The 24,841-nt window shown below is 38.4% G+C and overlaps 1 protein-coding gene across 3 annotated transcripts in view; it reads right to left on the bottom strand.

The window, feature by feature from the left end:
- Positions 1–14,853: 14,853 nt before the first annotated feature.
- Positions 14,854–24,841, bottom strand: part of OTOL1 (otolin 1) — a 134,531-nt gene continuing 124,543 nt past the window's right edge. For all 3 annotated transcript variants that reach the window (XM_088793733.1, XM_088793734.1, XM_019710260.3), the window contains 4 exons: positions 22,392–22,766; positions 19,586–19,675; positions 16,744–16,815; positions 14,854–16,098 (listed from right to left, as the gene is read on the bottom strand). In XM_088793733.1, coding sequence (XP_088649859.1) covers positions 15,200–16,098; positions 16,744–16,815; positions 19,586–19,675; positions 22,392–22,766 — 1,436 coding nt within the window. In that variant the 3' untranslated portion in view covers positions 14,854–15,199. The remainder of the gene's footprint in view (positions 16,099–16,743; positions 16,816–19,585; positions 19,676–22,391; positions 22,767–24,841) is intronic.

Raw genomic sequence — 24,841 nt, 5'->3', positions numbered from 1 at the left:
AAGGATAAAAATATCAAAACCCTTAAATATGCTGCCTACAAGAAACTCACTGCAGATTTTAAGACATACATAAATGGAAAGTAAAGCGATGGAAAAATATATTTCACGAAAAAGGAAACAAAAAAAAAGAAAAAGAAAAGCACTTGGGTAGCCATACCAGACAAAGTAGACTTTAAAACAAAGGCTATAACAAGAGACAAAGAAGAACCCAATAATCCCACTTCTGGACATTTATCCAAAGAAACAGAAAACGCTACTTTGAGGAGACGTGTGTATCCATATGGCCATTGAAGCATGGTTTACAATGGCCAACATATGGAGGCAGCCTTGGTGTCTGTCAATTCATGAAATGGTAAAAAAGAGGTGGTACATATATACAATGGAATATTGCTTGATCATGGAAGGAAATGGGTTCTTACCATCTGTGGCTGCATAGATGGACCTGGAGGGTATTGTGCTGAGTGGAGTATGTCAGACAGCGAAAGACAGATGCAATGTGATTTTGCTTATATGTGGAATCTAAAGAACAAAATAAACAAATAAAACAGAAAAAAACTCATAGATACAGAGAACATTTTGATGGTTGCCACATGGGAGGGGTATTGGGGGTAAGAAAGAGGAAGAGATTGAGAAGTACAAATTGGTTGTTACTCAGTAGCCATGGGGATGTAGGGCATAGCATAAGGAATATATTCAGTAATATTGCAATAACTATGTATAGTGTAAGATGGGTACTAGATTTGTTGGGTGATAGATGGGGGGGTGAAAAAGGTGAAGGGATTAACAAGTACCAATTCAAAGTTACAAAATAATCATGGAGATGTAAAGAAAAGCATAGGGAATATAGTCAATGATATGGTAATAACTATGTACAGTGCCAGGTGGGTACTAGACTAGTCAGGGGGACCACTTCTTAAATTTTATAAATGTCTAACCACTATGCTGTACACCTGAAATTAATATAAAATGATACTGAATGTCAACTGTAACTAAAAATGGGGGGAAAGGTGAAGGGGAATAAGAGGTCCAAATTTCCAGGTAGAAAACAAATAAGCCATAGGGATGTAACATACAGCATAGGGAATATGGTCAATAATACTGTGATAGTGTGGTACGGTGTCAGATGGTTGCTGGACTTATGGTGATCACTTCTTTAGGTATATAAATGTTGAATAACTATGGTGTACACCTGAAATTAATATAATATTGTATGTTAGCTATATTTTTAATAAAAATCTTTTTTAAAAGAGTGAAAAATCCCCTGAACCTGCCCATACTTGCTAGTAGAAAAAAACTTTTCCACTAAATAAAATATTAGAGAGATCAGGGAAGACTAAAACAAAACTGCATTTTGATCATGTCTCTCAAATCATTTAATCAATCTATAGCATGAAAACTTAACAGCATTTCAGAGATTGCAAACTCTTGGCATGCATGTCTGACAAGGCTAGATGAGTCTGTTTAGCTGTCAAAGGATTTTTTTTTAATTTAATGTGAATACCTTGAGGTAAAACAGGCACTCTCCAGTTCAGTCTCTACATGTCTTACACCCCCTCCCACTTACCCTTCGGAGTCCCTCATTTATTGGTGAAGGCATTTGAGTTTGAGGTTGGAAGGCCTCCACCTTAAAGTAACAGAGATGGAATTTATTTGGATTTAAGCAACTCTAAGTCAAAATCCTGGCTTCGGTATGTATTGACTTAGTGACCATAGACAAGATATTTAATGTTTCTGGAAGGTCTTATTTATAAAGTATATTAAATGTCTATCTCACCAAGTTACTTAAAAGTTAAATAAGATACTGTGTGCAATGCAAGGCAGCTCACCAGAGTAACAGCTTAGTGAATATTAGCTTCCTTCCTCCCCTTTGTTTGCTATTCCTAAGTTTATTAGATGAGAAAATAGGGTTGTATAAATAACTGTTCATTGCATAACTATCTTTTTTAGCTGTTTTGAAGGCTTTAGCAAAATTACAGTACGGGAAAATTTCATCTAATTATAAATAATAAGAAAAAATTGAGTTGGCCTCAATTAAAATAATTTCATCCAAGACTCTTCAAAACATTAAAGTTAAAATATGTGGCAACAGTATAATTAAAAAGTCAAAAGTCTTGTAATTGCCTTGTTTTTGCAGTGAATAAAGGTAAATGCATGAAATTTTTAAATGCTCTTCAAAGGACTGTGTTTACCTTTCACTTGGCCTCATCAATTTTTATTTGTTTTTTACTGTCATATTAAGGTCCTTTTCAATGACTGCTTCAATAACTGTAGCTTCAGGGTGATTAAGCTTTGTCTTTGAGTAGTTTTGACTGCTGGGTTTTCCAAGGAATTACACATTCTGACTGGCATTAACAACTCACCAAGTGAAGAGTTATAATGACTTATTGATAGATCAAATTCTAAATGAAGGCCGTATTTATGCTGACATAACTAAGAATTAGGACATAGTCAAAGCAGCTCAGAAGTAAGCATAATCCAAGCAATTACATAGTCCAACCGTGCATTGTGTGTGTGAACCTCTCAGTCACATCTCTGATAAATGATTGCTCCTATACCCGATTGGAAGTCTCCAGTAAAGCAACTCACCATGACTATGAGCATCTAATTAAATTTTAAGACAGGTGTAACTTGTAGAGAGTGTTTCTTTATACTGAACTAAAATCAACTGGCTCATTAGCAGAGATCCCTCCAGTCCCCGCCACCTACATATAGAGCCATCGCAATTTTACCTGCTCAGAGACCGCGACTGAATGTCATGTAAGATGAATGTTGCCCAGCTGGTAGTATGCTGTAGTTAAGCCCATTGATAATTGCTTCTAATGGCATCAAAATTGATCTTTTATAGGGTGTGTGTGTGTGTGTGTGTGTGTGTGTGTGTGTGTAACTTGTTTATGAATGAAATCTGGGGTAAGAAAAGTTCCTGATCAGTGTTACTGAGGGATGGTATCTAGTAAAAAGGGAGTCTTCAACTTGAGAGAAAATAAGAACCCTTTTTCTATGCCACCTGAATGTTCTTCAAAAGGAAGAACTTGCTGGAAAGGAAGTTGGGGACCCATGTGACCAGCAGTGTCTTTGGTGATGTTAGTGTCCCTATGTAATAGACTCTGTCCTTACTCTTATTTAAACCTCTCACAAGGTATGTACCATCATTATTGCCTTTAACAATGAAGAAACTGAGACAGAGAGAGATAAAGCAATTGTCCAAATTCACAAAACTCATTAGTGGAGAGGCAGGGTTTTTTACCCCATTGGTTGGATCCTGAAGCCCAGTTTCTTCACTGCTCTGCAATTAGTGGCTTTCTCAGCCTCTAGTTACCCAAACAATACAATGCAGGGTTCCTAGCCTATATTCTGTGTTTTCTTCTTCAGAGACTCCCTATGGAATCAGTAATCTACTCAAATTCTTCAGTCCTGTCGTTCATAAATTATGCAAATTTTACGTCTTGGTCAAGGGCGTGTGATATCTGGGAGAGTTAACTCAAGATGCTTCCCAGAAGTACAGGTGGTGCCTCGTCCAAGTAAATTGCAAATGTATCCCTTCTTCTCTCCACATAGAGAACACTCTTCACCTTACTCTCAAATAGAAGACAAGAGTAGTTCGAGTACTAGTCGGAGGTTGATCAGTTGTTGAGCTCTTAAACAATTTAGGCTATTAGATTCCTGAAGCCTCATGGAAACAATTCCAACCAATCCTCAGCTAACAAACCAGGCAAGCTTCTCTCAGATGACAAGATCAAGAGGAAGGAGAACCTCGCCCTCAGTACCTACATGCAAACACATGTATTCACATATGTGAATAAATAAATAAATAAATAAACATGCTAAATCTGAAATTACATCTATCATTTAGTCTATACTTTCCAACCCAGGCAATCTAAGAAATAGATTGGCCGCAGGATTATATCATAAGAGTGGGCTAAACTCATCAACTTTTCTTTTTTCAGACCAGTCTGTTAGTTATGCCAATGAGAAGAGCTATGCTTCTAATGGACACTGTTGGATTGCCTCACATCCTACTAGAACCCCCAACATGACCCAAGCTCTACTGATCCCAAAAGGCTCCTGTTCCAGGTGTGGGTCCTGGATAATCTTAAACAATCATTGTAATCTCATCCCTCTTGCCAGTCATTGGTTCAGCAACCTAGGTTTAAGCCAATTGACATACATATTAGCTTCCCTTGGAGACCATTTCTGGCCCAGGGATGAGTACATGACCTAAAGTGATTCAGAAAGCCCAAAGAATGGACTTTATTCCACTCTTCTATTGGCAAGGACATCAGTTCATAAAACTTACAAACACATGAGGCAAAGCCAATATTTCATAATTCATTAATCTAGCCAGTAAGGTATATCTCCTCTTAAAGCTCTTGGATGTCCCAGCTCCTTCTACCTTATTTATCTGCCCTTTTCTATACCAGACTTCCACCTCAAGGACTAAGCCACCAACAAACTCTCATTCCATTACGTATATATATGTATGGAAATTTATTGTAGAAATTGACTCACGTGATTATGAGAGCCACGAAGTCCCATGATCGACATCTGCAAGCCAGAGAACAAGGAAAGCCAAGGGTTTAATTCAGTGCTGAGTCCAAAGGCTTGAGAACCAGGGGGTTGATGACATAAGTTCCATTATGATTTCAAAAGCCAATAAAAGGTGTGGGGGCAGAGGCACAGTCATGTAAGTCCTGGTCCAAGGTTGAAGGCCTGAGATCCAGGAGCACTAATGTCCGAGGGCATCTGTCATGCAGGGTGTCATGCGGGGTCTCTGGTCCCGCTCCCCACATAAGAACGCAGGATATGGTGAGGCCAAAACGGAACATCCACGGAGCCATAGATAGGGGAGTCATACCACTATACTCTTGTTGGCGGCTGGGTTGGAGACACAGGAAGCAGGAGCCACACTATCCGCAACCTGCCATCCACTTCTCTCTGCTAACCAACCAACTCCACTTGCTAGCTGCAATCCACCATGCTAACTGCAATCCGCCTTGCTAGTTCAGCCACCATCTTCTTGCTAGCTCCCATTTGCTGCTAGCGTAGCCACGGTAGTTATATTAATGCGTAATGGTTCACTGGTTACAGCTGACAGCCAACTAGCCACAGCTGATGGCCATCCAATCACAGATGATGGCCATTTACTACCTGAGCCAGCACCTTTCCACGTGAAGGTGAGAGCCTGGAAACGGCTCTCCTGGCTCTGTCCCCACAGCATCCTAGCTCAGGCAGAAAGCAAATCTGCTCTTCCTCCTCCCTTTTGTTCTATTCAGGCCCTCAACAGATTGAATGATATCCACCTGCATTGTTGAGGCTGATCTGCTTCACTCCGTCTACTGATCCAAATGCTAATCTCAGAAATATCCTCACAGACACACCCAGTAATAGCATTTTACCAGATACCCGGGCATCCCTTAGCCTAGTCAAGTTGACATGTAAAATGAACCACCATGGTATAAAACAAGGAAGAATAGATATTGGGTAACAACTAAAGTGTCTGACACATGGACGCAGTTATTTTCTTCTGGACATGATCAAGGAAGCATGTTTCCTTAGATGTTGTTGCCAACCATGTTGATATAACGAGAGAAGCCAGCCTGAGAATAAAGATGATGCAGAAAAAAGGAAAAAAACAACAACAACAGAACAGTAGAGATATAGAAAGAACGTCCTAGCCTCTTCAAGACTAGGGCCTACACTACCTCTTGACCACCTGTTACATGGGTAATAAATGTCTTCATTGGTTGAATTAAGCTTACCATTAACTGCAGCTGAAAAGAACCTAACTACTATAATACAATGGCCAAGAGACAAACAAAAGGTGGATGGAAGGAGACAAGCAACTGGACTCCAATCACCTCACAGTAATTTAATAAAGGCTTTAATGTATCTCTTTAGATGTAAGATAAACTTCTTTACTTGTTTTCACTCTATCTCCTCAACAAATTCTTAGTGGCTTCAAGAATACTGACTATTACTTTTCAGTAGGAAAGTTTTATATAATCTGTATTTAAAAACAGAACTAATTTCATGCAAACACTGGGATGGGCTGCCTTGTGCTGAATTGTGGCTCCTAAGTGTGGTACAAAGTAACACTTTTCAGTTAGGTTCACTGTGATCTCTAAGTCTATTGAAATTGCTCAGTGGCTCCCTGTTAAGTAGTGTTCACCACTGCAAAAGTATGAATGATAAACTGAAATCATCATCATTGCACACTAAGAACAATACCTAATATCAGCATACAACAACAAAGCTTAAGAAGAAATGGAAAACGTGTTTTCATATTTTCATAAAACATCAAAAGATGTTCTTATAATGCTATGTAAATATCCTATAGTCACTTAAATACACACAAAAATAGACTGCTCTAAGCTCATCTAAGTTTTAATCCTTAATCCTATAACCAAATTTAATAAATTCATACCTCAGACAGAGCCCTATTGAAAATCCCACTGCAAGGACTGATTCATGCTTTTCCCACATGCAGAGAAAATGACTACTTCTGTCACTCGTTAGAGCAGAAATCATGGTAGTATACCACCTGGTTTTGCAAAGGAAAATCAGTTGTAAGGCAACTCTTTAACCAAACAAGATATGAAGACTGTATCAGTGATATAGCAATTACATGGAGCTTAATCTACATTCACTATCTCCCCTACTCCATCCCAACCCCCCCTAGAAAATGCGTTTCCCTGTTTGAAGACCCACAGTTCTCTCAAATCCTGCCTGAACGATTCATATTGTCATATTAGTTCTAAATTAATGAATAACTAGGAATCATTTCACAGTGCATTTGTATATTAAATCATCATGTTGTACACCTTAAAAGTCATGTTGTACAACCTAAAAATGTGTAATTTTTATTTGTAAACTAAACCTCAATGAAGCTGGAAAAAAATAGTCCTAAAACCAGTGATCCAAGCTTTTTTTTTCAATCATTTGTTGATAAATTTCTTTTTTCCTTGGTCCAACATTTCTTAAAGCTAACTGGACCAAATTCAAACAAAACTTTAAGAAATGACAGCATTATTGGATTTCTGAGATACCAAAAAATGCCGTTCATTGGTCATTCTTGTCCCCCAATCTCCCTCAAAAATATTCCCTATCAATTTCTGAACGTCCATCATTAGATATTCTATTGGTTGGCTTCATTTCCTTTTAAAAGATAAATACCTAGGGGCTAAAGTAACAAACAAAGGATTTTCAGCCACTTACATCTAAGCATTAATTTGCTATTTTGGAAGCAATTTTAGTCCTACAAAGGAGGAGAACCATCAGGGAAGTTCATGTTTGAGAGTTTGGGAAATGGAAGAGGAGTGAAAGAAAGGGAGGAAGTGGCACAGAAACAAATTGACCCACGTTTAGAAAAAGAGAAGTGGATTAAAACTAAAGAGTTTTGCAAGAAGACAGTCTAAAAAACTCTTATACATCAATACGAAAAGGACAAGCAATCCACTAAAATTTGGCGATGCAAACCCCCGCAGAACTAAGTTAGCACTTCCCAAAAGAGCACATACAAATGGCTAGTCATCCTAAGAAAAGATGGTCAACATTTTAAGTACGAATAATACACACAATAGCACGGATAAACTTCCAGATAGATTGTTGAGAAAAAAAAGCCAGACACGAAAGACTACATACTGCATAACTCCATTGGTGTGATGTTCAGGAACATGCAAAATTAACCTACGGTAATAGAAATTAGAGTAGTGTTATGTTTGTGAGGTGGAGTGATTTGACTGGATGTGGGCATAAGGAAGCCTGCCTGGTACTGGAAATTTTCCGTACCGTGACATGGTGCTGGTTTTATGGGTATAGCCCTCTGCTTAAGTCATCGAGCTGTACTTTTTTTCAACATTTGTGCACTTTTTTGCAGGTATATCATATCCCAATAATGTTGTTTTCTGTTTTAAATCAGAGCCTTGTGATTGGAATGTGAATGCTATGATCTGTAAGTCCTTGGGTCACCCATTTTGAGTTGCAGAATCCAGGCTTTGGACTCCCGTCTTTTAAGAAGCGCTAATGAGGTGATTATCGAGATCCTTTCCAGACTCAGGTGAAAGTCTCTGCCTCCTTTGGTCTTTGACTCAGCCAGGCCAACTTCTGATTTCCCCATAGAGTTCTTTAGTCCTCACATGCTTGTCAAACCAAGGTCTTAGAAACAAGATTTAGTGTGCCACAGTGTAACACCCAATAGTGAAAGTGTTGTTCTTGGATAGTTTGTTTATACTTTTCTCCTGCTGAGGCTGAACCTTTTCAAATCAATTGCTCACCTAGTACTCCATGGGGTAGATGAATAAGAACATCAACAACCAACTTGCTGGATTAAGTGTTTTCTCAATTTCCCCGATAATAGCCATGGCATTTATGTCCTTGGCCACCTGAGAACAAAAAGATGCAATAACCATTGTCTTCATTTAGTTACCTCTTTCATTTAACTGTCACTTCCTTGAAGACAAGAAATTATCTCATTCATCTTCATATCATTGACACTGAGCCCAGTGCCTGGGACATAGTAGGTGCTCATTAATTTTTCTTGAATTAAAATGAATAAATAAGACCTTCACAAAACCTTTTGCCAAAGATAATTTTTTTTTTTTGCTTCTCTTTTTTTTTTTTTTTTTTTCCATAGGTAATTTTAACTTGCATTCAACATCCAAGGAGAGTGGGTGTGCTGCTTTGGCAATAGCTCTGACATTTAATAATCTGGATGTTCCAGATTTTTTTGTTGCTCATTTATCCTCAGGGAAAAAAAAGAAAACAGAGAGAGAAGCAGGCGAGAATCGTGTGTGTGGGTCCTGCAGACAGATTTCAGACTCATCACCCTGCGTGACAGATCAGATGAGGCAGCAGTGAAACCAAGGCCACCTGCCTTGCTGCTGTCTTCTGACTGCTGATGTTGCCTTAATCACTGAGCTGATGGCAATTTCCTACCACTAACTCTCGCTATGGTCCACTGGGAGGTCTCATTTGTCACTGCCATTACCTTTCAGATCAGCAAAACTTCCATCTTTAGTGGGTCTCTCGTTCCGTGCCTTATTCAGGAAGCTCCTGGTCAGCATGGCAATCCAAGACTGTGTCCTGGGTGCCTGAACAGGAAGGTGAGTCCCTGTACTTTAGGATATTAACACTATTAATAGTGATTTTGAGGAAAGGGTGAACCTCAATCTCATTTCAAAGGAGTAACACTTTATTTTTAATGTGTCCTTTATAACACTATTTTTTGCATTTTTGAGAACTCATATTCTACAAAAAGGCCTGGATTAAATGCATGGCTCCAATTCAACCAACACTCTCCCCTCTGATTCTACACTGAGCCTAAATCAGTCCTTATTTCACCTCCCTACTCACAAGCTTATCAGCTAAAAAGTTAGTGCATACCTGACCCTTAACAAGAGTCTGACCCACCTATAAAATGCATCCTCTCTCACATTTGGCTCAAATAAAGCTGGTTGTCTTATTTAACAAACATCTGTTAAGCACTTACTATGTGCCAGACACAGTCCTGAGAGTTTTGCAAATATAAACTCATTTATAACATCAAATTCTGATTGTATAGATGAGGAAACTGAAGCACAGATACACTCAGTGTCTTGCCAAAGGTCACACGGCTGGTAAATGAAATTCCAACGCACAGCACCCAGTACCTGAGTCCATGCAGTCAGAAAACAGAGGTTTTTTTGTATCTAAATATCAGGCCCAAAGCTACCAATAGTGTTCTGACAACGTTAGTTAATTAACTCATTAATTATTTTAGCCTTGACCCAGAACAAAGGAGTAGGGTGTGTGTGTGGCGGGGGGGGGGGGGGGGGGGGGGAGCAAGGGGGTAGGGGCTCCCACGTACAAGTGCACAGTGAACAAGAGGTCCCCAAATTTTTACCCTCCACCACTCTTTCTCTCACAGATTTTACATCTCGTGGTCACCAGTCGAGTCTCCAGGAGCAGACGTATAAAGACTGTCTGAGGTGCAAGATGTTTATGAGGCCTCAACTCCTATAGAGGGAAGGGAAAGAAGGCAGAATGGGCAGGAAAGAACTGAACTCCAGCAAAGCCTTGGCCAACCAGGGGAAGCTCAGGAGTGAGTATGGCCCATCCAGGTGACCACAAAGGACTGAAGTGGCCTGGCCTTTATCCACCCACCTTGCTCAGTAACCAGACTTCGGCTGCGCTGGGAAGAGCATAACCTCCAAAGAGACAGGTCTGCAGCGGGGGCAGACCCTGAAGGAGCTGACAGGCAGGCTGTCTGCTGAGCACTGTCCCATCAGTGGGGAGTCCAGTTTTTCCTTGCAAGGGAGCTGGGTGATGCATCTCTAAATCTACCAAATTGTCTACATTTTTACAATAGCCTAGAAGTTCCACACAATCTGTGAGCTTTCTGACCTCACTCCCCACTTCCTCTACTAGCCCACTGGCCTCCTTGCCAGGCAAGCTCCAGCGTTAGTGATTTTGTTCTTAGGTTCCTCCGATGTCTCAGAGATCCACGTGACTTGCTCTTTGGCCGTCCTCACATCTTGGCTCAGAGGTTACATTCTTAGCGATGCCTTTTCTGACTTCTGTTTTAAATCGCTCTCACCCCTGCCCCATTCCACCCTGACACTCCCAATCCCCCTTCCTGCTTAATTTTTCTCCATAGTATTTATCACTGTCTGACACACTGTGTAACTAATCGCTTATAGATTTTTTTCTCTTCATAAACTGTATGAAGAAAGAGGGTTTTTCTCCCTGTTGTGCTCACTGATTTACCCTCAATACCGAGAACAGTGCCTGGCACACAGTAACACTAAATAAATGAGTGACTACACAGCGAGTAAGAGAGTGAGGCTTCTGCCCCCTCAGCTCCTTCCACAAGCCCAGGACAAAAGAGACACCATCCCTGCATTTCCTACCTCAGAAGGAAGGACACTAAATAAGGACGCCATCTTTATTAGACGCAATGTAAGTCTTATAATTCAAACAGTAAGTGTGCTATAATTCTAATTCCTAGAACAATCAAGCACTCCTACTAAGTTTTCCCACTGAATTCACATGGGTTCTGCACTAGGCTGATGGGAGCGCCCAAATACAGTCTCTGTTATCAGCATTGGTTTCATGTGCATTTTTACATGGGGCCCACTCTTATACCCACTTCTGAGCTATCAGTGGATTCTTGTCCGCCTTTTTATTCCTTTCCCACTTGGGGTAAAAGCCTTCAAATACTGGCTACTACCATTCTTTTCCAATTATACCCAGTTTCACCAAGCTTTTTAGTAAATTCTGCCTTGCTTCCTTGGTTAGAGTGTGGGTCCATGGCTCCCCACCTGCCACACTGCTGTCTTTGGCACATGGCCTAACTGCTCTAAGCTTCAGTCTCCTCACGTGGTACATCTCACTTAAGGCACTTGCACATATAAAGCTCAATGCCTGGCACATTGTTAGGACATAAGCAATTGCAGCTATTAAGACTCCATGATTCCCACTGTCTCTCTCTCCTGCCTGCCCCCACTCATCTTTGTCACGGGCAACCTTGTTGCTCAAAATTTTCCCTTCTCCCTTCTCTCTACATTTGTATTTCTGCAGGTCCAGACTGAAAATTCATGATGGATCTAGATTTTATAATATTTTTAAGAGATGATGAAAATGACAATATAAGTGATCATAGTTTATATGATGAAATTTAAATATTTTGCAATATTGTTTACAATACTGACAATGTGTTGTATGCAGCCTCAATTACAATATTTGAACATGATATGTAAAAGTCATGGTTCATTTCCAAACCTTATTGTTGATTCAGCTGAACAGTTTCTCCAAATTGAAATTAATTTTTAAAAATTAATTTCAAAATACAGTGATTCAATAAAAGTGGTCTCACTTGACAAAACTGCCAATGGGACATAAATTATGTGAAAATTTTGATTATGAAAACATATGTTGTTGCTGAAATTCACTTTTAAAAATAACATCTATAGGATAAATACATAAAGTAATGAAATAATGTCTTTCTCTTACTACTCATCCAAACATCACTTGTCTATTGATAGAACTCCCAGATATGCACAATAGTAACTAATTCAGTCATCTTTGATATTTTGTTTACTGTCAGTTATATTAAAACTATAGTTTGTTTGTTTTTCACCTGTTCAGTATAAAAGTATACATTAAAGTAGGAGGACAGATCATATTTTAAGCAACTATTTGTTAGCTTCATTCATAAATTTTAAAATTTTAAATATATGTTATGGTGGGCCCTATTTGTATTTTGACCCTAGACCCTTTGCATCTTAAGGAGATCAAGTTTTGAGGTTATTGAAATAAATAATCTAGGCAATAAATGATGATGGCTTGACCAGGGTGATGGCAGCAGAAATCTGTGAAGTCATCAAATTCTGGAGACAGTCTGGAGAAAGAACCAAAAAGATTTTCTGACCGGTTGAATTTAAGTGTGAAAGGGAAGAATCAAATGATACAGGTTTCTGGACTGAGCAACTCTAAAAGAAGCTGACATTTTGTAAGGTAAGGAAGCATCTGGGAGGAGCAGCTTGGGGGAAATTTCAGAAGCTTGGTTTTATATTAAGCTTGAGATGTTAAACTATTAACTCTCAGTAGTTTGATATTCAGTGCAGGCATTGAGGGGAGAGGTCTGTATATTTGGCAGTCATTAGGGTGGGAGTAGATAAGGGATGTATTCAAATCCTGAGGATGGGAGAGATCTACTCTTTATTTTTGTGCTTTTAACAAGATAGGAGACATGATGTATTTGACAGAAGGGGACACTGTTGGGCCACTTCTCCACCCTCATAGCAAAAGGTGGCATCTTAAAGAACCTAGAAGCCACCTCCCAAAGCCACCCCAAAGGCTAAGAACTTCCTTGGTATGGATACCCTGAGAAAGTTAATAATGAATCACCAATCCTGGGTCCTAACCCTAAGCCCTTAACTTCAGATTTGCTATAAAACATTTACCACAAACACACATGTAAGACCCTGCTGGATTTCATAAATCCTCCATGTGAGTTGTTGCTCCCTTACTGGTCCACTGCCCAGCAGTTGTTTACATCACATCTTTTGATATGGTTTTCTCTTCCATCTTCCTGAATTAGTTGGCTCTTGGCCACCCCAAATCCTTCCAACACAATAATGGAGAAAGCATAAGAAAGGAAAAAACTGTATTAAAATTATGCTGATGGTAACCACTTTGAGCACCTCTTGTAATTGCAGAAGTGAAATGTGACTTGTATTCATCTTTTGTTGTCGGCATATATTGAGTATTATAATTTGAACACAGTTTTTTCTTTTCTTAAAATGTGTATACATTTTTTTTGGCATGCTCTGTTTGTGTGTGTATATACCATGTTTCCCCAAAAATAAGACCTAGCCAGACCATCAGCTCTAATGCATTTTTTGGAGCAAAACTTAATGTAAGACCTGGTTTTACATATTAGTTTTTGCTCCAAAAGATTCATTAGAGCTGAGCTGATGGTCTGGCTATGTCTTATTTTTGGGGAAATATGGTGTGTGTGTGTGTGTGTGTGTGTGTGTATAGATAATAGATAGATAGATAGATAGATAGATAGATAGATAGATAGATAGATAGATAGATAGGCTAAAAGAGGGGGGAAATGTCAAGAGTGAACTTACCCCAGCTGTTAGGTAGTCCTCAGATAAGAGATAATGCAACATTTCCAAAATAAGCATCCTACACAACACTGTTCCATGGGATGTCACTTGATGAGTTCTATACTCAAAATAAATATGGAATCATTGGATAAAACAAAAGTATATTTCCTTTCTGTGGGGATGTCAGAAACTATACTAATGTGCTTTATGAATCTTCAAGAAGGAGATGTAGAATATTGCATTCCCAACATTCGTCTGACACAGAACCCACTCTTTCCCTGGTAGCTCATAATATCAACTTACAGGGATAGTTTTCCTCTAAACACAGTTTGGGGAATAGTATATCTATATCTATATCTGTATCTATATCTACATCTGTATCTGTATCTATGAGGTAGAGGTAGAAAAATATAGAGATAGAGATAGAGATAGATGAGAGAGAGAGAGAGAGAGAGAGAGAGAGAGAGAGAGAGACAGACAGAGAGACAGAGAGAGAGAAGAGAATCTCGAAAGTGAATGATGTTTGTCAAAGTTTCATTTTCTGGCAGAGCAAGACCAGAAAGTTCCCCATCATCCACTTCCTGATTTGATTCACTAAGATTTGCAAATCCGCCTAAGTACATGCCTTCTTGAACCAAATTCAATTTGATTTCAATAACTTTGCTTCTCTAAAAATGAGGCTGCTGAATTATTATACAGTCACAGTTATTAAATATTCACATTGCAAGCAAATTCCCAAATACCCCCCTGTTCCAGCCGTGTTATCACTGAATAACAGGAGTTAATTACTATAGAGATGATGATAAAGAAGCTAAAGAATTTATCCAAAGTAAATGTACTTCCATGAAGAAACAGCTAAATGTTTAGATCATAATGATCTAATTTTACTTTTGAATCTTTGGGGAACATTCAGTTTTTCTAAGCACCATAATTTGATAAATGGTTGGGTCCTTGCTGTGAATGAGCAATATCTTTATTAACTTTCTTTTTACCTTTTACCCAACACACAAGTCCATATGATACAGATATTTTTGTGATCAATCTTTACACACTGATTAATTTTAAAGATATTTTAGCCAATCTTTAACATTCTTTCTGTTTTTCTCCCTGAATTAAACTAATATGGAAATAGCTCCATTTTGTCGTAAGGCAAACTCCCAACAGAATTAAAAACTTTTAAGAAATACATGCCCATCATATGTCAACTGTTAGCCTCACATTCACACAGAAAATAGTTACACGCATTTATATGACATAAAGATGATATTTAGTAAGAATATATTTATTAATTACAAATCTCAGTCATATTTTATATACATATATTATTAATTATTTAAACAGCATGAGAAATGCTATTGCAATGCTAAATGAAAAAGGCTATCTCTACTAAATTAATAGACATATGCTCTTAAGTATATAGATAATTATTTGTTAAAAAGGTGGTATCTTAAAATAGAAATAGTAATTGACTAGGTGTTAGAATTTTTTCTTGTTTTTCTGTATTATTTTTATAATAATGGAAAAAATAATGAAAGCTATTGTTTTCGTTAATATTGTGCTATGATGGTACCTGACTTATTCCACCGACTAAACTACAGTGTTCAAGTTTACGGTGAAATTCCAGGAGTTTCTTCTGGGTACAAAAGGAACCCAGTAAAAATGCTGTCATCCTCTGCACTGACATACACCCCATTCCAATCTTTTGAAACTTCTAGCCAGACTTGGTCCCCTACATTTAATTTCAGGATGATGAGGAGAGAGGCCTGGTCTATTTCATGACCATAGAGCGTTTCTCTGGACTTGAACTGCTTCTTATTCCTGGCCACCAGGCTGATCCGAACAGGTCGGGCCCTCACCGTGACATGGTAGGAAAAAACATATGCCCCAGGAATACTACAGTTAAACTTCCCCGTGACAGGGCTGTAATTCCCTTGGTCATTATAGAAAACCTTGTCAAATTTGATAGGGGCATTGGGAGGAGGGAAAGGCTTCGATAAAGCAGCACTGAAAGCCGACTGTGGGACTCTGGCCACCTCCCCCTTGGAGCCTTTGAGTCCCCGAGAGCCCTTCTTCCCAATAGATCCTCGGACCCCTTTGCTCCCAAGCTCACCCTTTGGCCCCACAGGTCCCACCAGACCAGGAGGACCTAACTCTCCCTTTTCTCCCTTAGCTCCTGGATCCCCTTGGGCCCCAGGCAGGCCATCTGGGCCACTTTCGCCTTCCGTTCCAGTGTCTCCTTTGTTACCTTTCTCTCCTTTCATTCCCGCTTCCCCTTTCTCCCCTTTCTCCCCCCTCTCCACGGAATCTCTGCAGTAGCCCTTATCCCCCCGCTCCCCTTTCTCCCCCTTAGCCCCAGGTTCTCCATGCAAGCCTGGGGAGCCCAAAGCCCCTCGGTCTCCTTTATCTCCTTTGGTACCATTGACAAACGTGTCCCCCTTTGAGCCTTTTTGTCCTTTCACTCCCGCCAGTCCAATGTCTCCTCTATCCCCCTTAGGACCACGTCCACCTGGAATGGAAAATTAAAATAATGTTGAAGGACCACGTAAGCTATGAACAATATACTATTATCACAGAGCCCACAAAATAGAAATAAAACCTACTAACAAAGCCTGGAAATCTGGTTCTTGCCTCAGTAATGGCTGTGTGAGAGACTCTTACACTGAACCGTTCATATCATGCTACTGTCTCATAAGGGGAAGAGATAATGCCACTGAGAAGTGATAGCTTATTTTTAGATCTCGTATATATAGTTTGATTTTTTTTTAATTTTAGGATAATGAAGAGTATTAGAACTATAGTCACCCATTGTATTCCATTACACTTTGCATTTTGACCCAAACCATGCATTCTAAATCTCCATATTATCCACCCAAACCTTACAAACAAAGAAACTGAAACCCATAAATAATCAGGGATTTTTTTCCCCAAGGACAACTAGGAAGAAAAACAGAGGTCAGATACTTTTACCTGGTCTCCAAATTGCCATCCCAGTGCTAGCTACACTCCAGCAAATCAGTACACTAAATTATTAGAAGAACGGCAACTCATATTTCCACCTTACCACTCTGATAACTTTAAATGCAAACAGGAAGAAAATCAGCGGCTATATTCCACACGTGACTGTACACAATAGATATAGTTTATGCTCTACCTGGTTCTCCAGGTTTTCCTGGGTATCCTGGAACTCCACTTGCTCCTTGGTCCCCACGCTCTCCCTTTAGTCCTAAAATGATACCAAGGTTAACTTTCTTCCAACTCTATTAGTTATGACATAACTAACATCCATTCCACAACCATGTCACATTCTAATGCTTCCTTTACCAAGATGTGTAAAGATTAAATAATATGGAAAAATAAGTTATTGAGCATCACTAGGAATGTTTTATTTCAATTTTGGGTAAACCATTTAAAGGAGATTTGGGGTGAGTGTAAATCTCTTCAAACAGAGCTCAGCTTTTCCCTCAGCATTCCCTCAAATCTCTCACAAAGCTCATGGCATTCTGCCTTGTGTTATATACGTATGTACAAGTATGTGTTTGTGTTTTTCTGATTATGAATTTTGAATGACAGTTAAAATGTCCTATCCTTTATATTCCCCACAATGCCTGAGATATAGTGCCATGTACTATGTAAGTTTACACCCAGAGCAGAACACCCTGGAGTCGGCTAAAACTGATGATAACAAAACCCATCCAGGAAATAAATACACATGTGTACATAGTCCTTGACACAGAGTATCAAGGGAAAGCCAATTTTTATTCTGTTTGAAAAAAATTTTTATATACTCTTTGTACAAATTACAGAGCTGTGAGAATTTGTGTCAGAAAACAATTTTATACTGGACTTGGCTAAGGGCCCATCCTGTTACATCACTGCCACACTAGATTTATTTTAATTGCAAATAGCAACAATAATAGCAATAATAATAGCTAACTCTTATTGAGCACTACTTTGCACCAGGTAATGTTCCAAGCTCTTAATATGATTTTTAAAATTTAACCCAGCCTTTTTAATGTAATATTAATTTTTATTTGATATTAAATCCTATAGCAGGGAGGCTCATGTAACAGAGTACATTTCACCAATTAGGACATTTTTCATTTATAAATGTTTATAGCATCTCCCTTCAAGGAAGATATTTTGTCACTGCTTTTATCATGGAAGACACTGAGATATGAAAAAGTTTAGAAATGTGTAGCCAAACATGACTGCATATTACTTGGTTGGCATCAATTTGCCAACCATATCATTTATGATATAACAAACATTTTTTGTTTCATTTTTGCCGGAAAAAAAGAAACCCTAAATCAAGTTAAAAGTCATGAGAAGAGACTCCCCCAAACTTCACAAGACCAACTACAGAAACCCCACCAAAAGCCGCTCAGCACAGTTTTCTAAGCAGCTAGCTCCTCCATTACCATTCCACTTAAAATTTAACATTTGGAAATCAACCCATAGGCCATCAGGAAAATGTCTGTATGTATTTGGAGAAAACCTAACCCTGAATGAAAGCAAAGGGCCAGTTCTTTTCCCTGTTCCTGTCGATACTCATACTGACCTTTATTGGAGAATTATTCTGGTTCTCAAGTTCACTTAAGGATTTTACCTGCTTACACTGAGTTTACTGAATCAGGTTGTGATTAGCCAGAATGTAGTCATTCCACTCATTTATTTTTTTAACCAAGAGTCTAAGCTAAGTCTGGAAGTAAAAGGAAAGTGGAGGTGCCACTTTATTGACTGGCTGAATGAATTTCTACTTTTGATCCTTCATCAAAGTATATTCTTAAGAACCTTATTTTATAATACTTCCCTGTTTTTTCTTCTGCTTCCAGAAGTCTAGCTTCCAAAATGTATAAATCACTGGGGAGGTTCATCACTCATCTTTGTTTCACAGGGTTTTCTGCTAACATAATTCAGTCACAAAAGGATTAAATGTTTCCGCAAACGAAAATCGCATAACTGACTAGTGGGAAGTAGTTCTCGCTTTACCTTAGCATCTTTCTTGAATAATTACTTCACTGAATGTCCTACTAGAAATGAGTTAGGCAGTTCCTGAGCCATGTGCAGGGTGATGTATAGATGATATTAGATCTTTTGACATGTGACACTGAGGCTAAAACACTTAACTTGATGGATAGATAGTATATCTATAGGCTGGCGGTATTCACTGAGGAATTTCTCAGTGTCCCAGTGAATGTGTAACCTGCCCTCAATACCTCGAAGCACTTACAAAACCAGGGATTTCCCAGGCAGAATGCTCTTTTTACTGATACATCAATGGAATTATACAATTGCTGAGCTGGGAAAGACCTATGAAAGCACACAAAGCTATGAGTCTTCTTTGAAAAATAAACAAGATATAAACAAATATCTAGTTCATTCCCCTCAATTTCCAGGTGAGGTCACTGTTATGTGCTTGATTTCTTCCATTTGAATTTAACTCTCTTTCCACCATTGACACGACCCCTGATTTGAGAGTGAACCAAAGGATACGTCATATTCTCCTTAGCAGGCAGGCTATCCACGTAAATGGAAGCGAATTGCCTGTTCTAGTTAGTTCTGTCTAGTATGAAATTAATTTGCATCATGAAGAAGAGCTCACATGGGAGTAAATAGGGAAGGACCCATCCCCAGAAATGATGCCCTGTGGGTCCCAGTCACTGAATCAGCTGGGAGGCCAGTAAGAAATAGAAAAGATGTGCGAGGTCGTGTGTGTGTGTGTGTGTGTGTGTGTGTGTGTGTGTGTGTGTGAGAGAGAGAGAGAGAGAGAGAGAGAGAGAGAGAGGTCATCAGCCAAGTTTAAAATTTCTCAATTGGCTATTTATAAAGTTAACATTTTTATGTCAAATATAACTCACAAATGCTTAACCAAGTTTTATATTTTTAAAATTGATGTACCTGCAAAAATCTGGCATTGACTTAGCAAATTGCTCTCTAAAAAATGATACAGAACATCTCTTCAGTTTTGACATGAAATGAATATAATTACCTACCCTTCTCTCCTTTCTGGCCTTTGGGACCTTGGGGTCCAGCAACTCCTGGTGGCCCTGAGATCCCCATATCACCAGCCTCTCCCTTAAGACCTGGAAATGAGATTTTAAAACTATTGAGATAGAAAAATTCTCTTTTGAAATTCATCAGTTCAGAAAAAAAAAAAAAAAAAAAGCAGCCATTTTATTGAGACCAATGACTGTCAGTGTCTTATTGATAAAATCTGGATGAGAATAAACTACTACAGAGTTCTGAGGACAATATTTTTGTCGGATTTGCAATTTTGTACTACCTGAATAGATAAATAGAACACATTAGTACTTGTCACTGGATTCATGGCAGTGATCTAATGATTCAGGGAAGCAGTGCTGTATCAAACAAGAACAAAATGATTACCTGACTCTTAACCTCAAGTGGACCACACATTCAAGTTGGAAGTAAAACCACAATACCTAGCACTTCTGGTTTTCCCACTCACTCACTTATGCATTCACTCAGGAACTCTTGCGGAAGCTTCCTATGAACCAGCACTAGTTCCCACTAGGTGTTAGGAATTAGCCATCAACTTTCCGGCAGTCCCTAGATCAAACTGATGGTCACCAGAGGGGAGGGAGCGGAGGGATGGGTGGAAAAGGGGAAAGGAATTAAGAAGGACAAATTTTCAGTTATAAATAAGTCATGGGGATGTGATGTACAACATAAGGAATATAGTCAATAATATCGTAATAACTATGTATGATGATACATGGTTACTAGACTTATTGTGGTGATCACTTCGTAAGTGTGGGATCACTGTGTTGAAACTAACATAATATTATATGTCAACTACAATTTTTTTTTAAAGATTCATACAAAAACTTGAAAGAAAAAAAATTCCAGGTGTCTCTACCTTCATGGAGCTGAAAGTCCATGAAAGATAAACATTGAACAAACAACCACACAAATAAACAGAAATGGCCACAGTGTAGTTAGCGATGTAAAGAATCAGAGGAGACATCCCGAAGAAAATGGTATTAAGCTCAGACCCAATGAAAAAATTAGGATTTGAGTAGGTTTATTTTTATTTTCAAGTCTGTTTAATGTTGTGGTTATACTAGATTTCTAATTTAAAAATAAAAGCTGTGTTTTTGAAAACATTGATAAAGCCAAAATAAATACCTCTTTATGAATCTCAAAAACAGGATCCTATCAGGATCAGAGTATTTGATGAAATAGGAAACCCCTGCTATGATAGCTGAGAAAATAAACACAGTTTATTGAGCACTTATTCTATTCCAGGCACCACACTGAGTCTTTATATGTATGAACTTACTCAGTTCTCTTGATGACTCTCTGAAGTTGATATTATTCTTATCCCATTTTATGATTGTGGAAACTGAGACTTAGAAAGGTAATGAAGTTTCCCCAAGGGAGGACCATGATACACTCAACATTCTGATCTCTTCAGCACTGTGCTCTATGCAGAGCCAGTCAGACTAAGACATATGGGCGCCCTGAGCAAGCTAGCGACTTGGCACACCTTCAAAGTACTTGTCGTATGTATTTAGAGGAAAGGCTGAGCTCTGAGAACAAACCAACTAAGTCCACCAATGGGTAAAACACAAGCCTTGATGTTACAGACCCACATCCTTATAAGACAGTTTAGCAACCAGTTGTGTGTACTTGACCATGCCCTTGGGGGTTTTCACCCCCAAGCAGCTTGCCAGCCAGATACGATACTAAGAGAAATTCTGGTAAATACAGTTTTCTCAGTCTCACATCACATTTCCAATAATGTTTTAGCAACCCTGAATTCTTGGTGTGCCGAACAACTGCCGGGCTCCTTTACCCTTTCATTTCAGCCCTGCATAAATATTGAGCACATTTCCCAAAAGTTTCCTACAATTAGATGAGATGAATCAAAACCTTAATGAGGATGTGTAATTCCTGATTTTATAACTTTAAATTCTTCAGGCAAGACACAACAAATATTTATATGTAATTGTTTTAGGGAATAGTGAATTTGCAATTGACATTCTGATCTCAATTTTACCTTGAATTCTCTGCCATATGACATGTAAAAGCCGAAATGTATTACAATAAAATGGAGATTGTATCCATAATGTATACTTGAAAGACATCTGAAATTTTGAAATATGTAACCATGACGTTCAACGGAGAACATTGCTGGGCAAGATACAGTGTTGACTCAGAATTTCAATGAGAAGCAAACGGAATCCTGGCTTTATTCTCCATCTCACAAGCATTCCATATCTAATCCTAACTACAAACAGCACTCCAAAAATCCATTAGTCAGCACACATTTTTACCAGATAAGAGAATTTTCATTTTCGCTTTTTTATATCAGCCATTAATGAAAACATTGTATTGGTAGTGGACATGGGTAACTTGAAGAGCTACACACTGGCATTGGGGGGTGGGGGGGTCGGCCTGGTCTCTGCTCTAACCAGCACTGTCCAATAAAAGTTTCTTCACTGATGGACATGCTATATATCTGTGCTGTCCTATAGGGTAGCCATGGGCCACAGGTGGCTATTGAGCACTTGAAATGTGGCGTGTGTGATTGAGGAACTAAATATTTAATCTTATTTAATTTTAATTTTTATATTTATTAATAGCCAAGCAGGAGGCTAGTAGCTACCACACTGGGCAACACAGTACCCATTTGCATTTGTGATAATGTTATGCCTAGACCTATCACCATTTGCATGATAACGTAGAAACCCTTGGGGCAATTCTACCTCCAAGCCACCTCTCAACCTTAAGGATGTACAGGGGACAAATGTGGCTTCATCTATTTTCAAATACCTGGCTTTCCAGTCTTTCCGGGTTCTCCTTTTTGCCCTGGTATGGATGAACAACAATCACAGCAATTCAAAAAGAAATCAGCCGTGTCAAGAGTGAAGTTTTCAAAGGGGAAGAAAGTAGCAGTTCCAAAGGCAGAATCTAGGACGGAGGGGTCAGGAGTTGGTTCTGCCATTTCAGTCTCTTCTGTGAAGAGGGTTTCTTCTTCTTCTCCCAGAGGTAGGTCACTTGCTGGCTTTAGACCCTTCAGCATCTCTTTTCCCTCAGATTTCTTCGTAAATTTGGCATATGGTGTGGTCTTTGCCATTGTGTCCATGTCAGCAATAGCCAAAATAATTAAAAAGGCACAAAGCCAAGAAAACATCCACATAATTGAGGCTATAAGAAAGATATAATAGGAATATATAGATGTATTATATGAGACCCAAATGAAAAGACTAAGTGATATAAATACATATTTATATGAGAGAAATATATATATATATATATATATATATATATATATATATATATATATATATGTATGTATGATCTAGAAGAAAGAACAGTATGTATAATATTGAATGATATTTTCATGTATTTTGATTCAAGCAAATGTGTGCTTGAATAACAACAGAATATTTTATTTACTTGAAGTATTTATTATAAGAAACGTTTTGCTTCAATTCTCTTTCTGGTTGTTTTCCTTGTATTACATGTTCTAAAATATTGTTCTCAGTCATTCAAATTATCTTGCCAAATAGCAAACATGATCTATAATAAATGCAACATGACTTAATAGCTCATATAGCCTGGGGAAAACAAATATGTATCATTTCCTGACTGACCTTACTCAGAGTTATAGGAATCAAATACATTTGTATTAGAAGGAGATGAGAAATATTGAGCTGAATAGCTTATTCCAACAACTTCAATTATTTCAAGAAAATAGTGAAATAATCCTTAAATCTACTAGCGATAATGGTCTTGTTGTGAGAGCAACCTTTTAGAATCCATTGTAATAAATGGAGAGAGAAAGAGAGAGAGTACATTAACAAATCATAAATGTTAATATATGCTATGTTCTTAGAGTCTTTACATGTCATTTAACTCGCCAGTTCCTTGCTATATAATTTGAGGACTTTTTTTCTAAAAACTCACATTTATCCTTGTATTATTTTAATGGGGCAAATAGTGGTTATTCTTATTAAGGCTTTTATCAATGCTCAAAGCGATAGGATACAAGGTTCCCAGTGAAATGACATTTTGATGGTTCATTGTATTCCATTCCCCAGCAACTCCCAGAGTCCAGTGAGAACAGAAGAGCTAGAGTTTAAAATGCATAGTTTTTGATTGGAAAAGGAAGGAGTAGTTAGGATAAACAGTAAGAGAGTAAAGAGAATGGTAACAAGGATAATAACAACACTTACTATCTGGAGAGAGTTCTTACTATGAGTCGGCGCCTGACATTCATCAAACCAATTGGTTTCAAAATAGCTCTGGCAGGTGGATGACACACTATCATTCACCCTCACAGATGAGGAAAGAGGCACCAAGAGGTTACACACCTTCCTCAATATCACACAACCAGTTAGTTATAAATTCAGAACTTAAATCCGGGTCTGTTTAATTTTCAAGCTTCAACCAACCTTTTGCCACAAATCACATGGCATTTATAAGGATGAGATTAAAGAACAATAAATCCAAGGGTAAAATCAATGGAAGAGCTATGGAAAACACAGATATAAATCAGACCAGATGAGAAAGGACAAAGATAAAATACTGCATTTCTAAAATCATATATAAATCCAAAAATGCTAACTTCCCTTCAACTAGTATTTACTGAATATTGTCAATGTCAGAAGCACTGAGGAATTATATGTGGTGACACTGAACATAAGCCAGAGTCTCTGTCCTTTAGGGAGTTTACAATCTAGTAAAGAAGATGAGAGACAATAAAGGCAAAAAGGAAAGTGTGAAGGGCAGATGGTCACACCGCACCCCTCCAAATACAGACCTTGTACCCCCCACTGCCCCCCCACAAGAGTGAGCTCATAAAACATGGTCGCTATGAATCAGTCAGACAAATTCAGCCCCAACAAAAATTAGACAACTAACTTTCATTAGTTCACATGATTGCATTAAATGAAAGATTCATTTGTTCAACAAACATTTATTTGAGCATCTAACAAGTGTCAGGTCCTATGCTGGGTCGTAAAATATAATGATAAACAAAATCTGGCCCCATTCCTAAGGATCTTGTCTGCAGTAAACAACCAAGCATAGGAAACATGCAATGTGCAACATATTCGAAGTGAAATATTGGTAACTTTTAATTATCTCACCACTTCACTATAAGAATTCGAGTCTGCAGAATGCTGAGTGTTAATGCTCTAAAACATTGCTTATGTTCCCTTAAACAAATAAGGTCATCTGGGAAATTAACCCCTTTTTCCTTACTAAAATGTACCTGT

This window comes from Rhinolophus sinicus, chromosome 17, assembly GCF_057876585.1.
Source record: "Rhinolophus sinicus isolate RSI-liver-muscle chromosome 17, RSI-T2T, whole genome shotgun sequence".
Classification (NCBI taxonomy): domain Eukaryota; kingdom Metazoa; phylum Chordata; class Mammalia; order Chiroptera; family Rhinolophidae; genus Rhinolophus; species Rhinolophus sinicus.
Note: the sequence above shows the minus strand (reverse complement) of the source record. Positions and strands in the feature narration are given on the sequence as shown.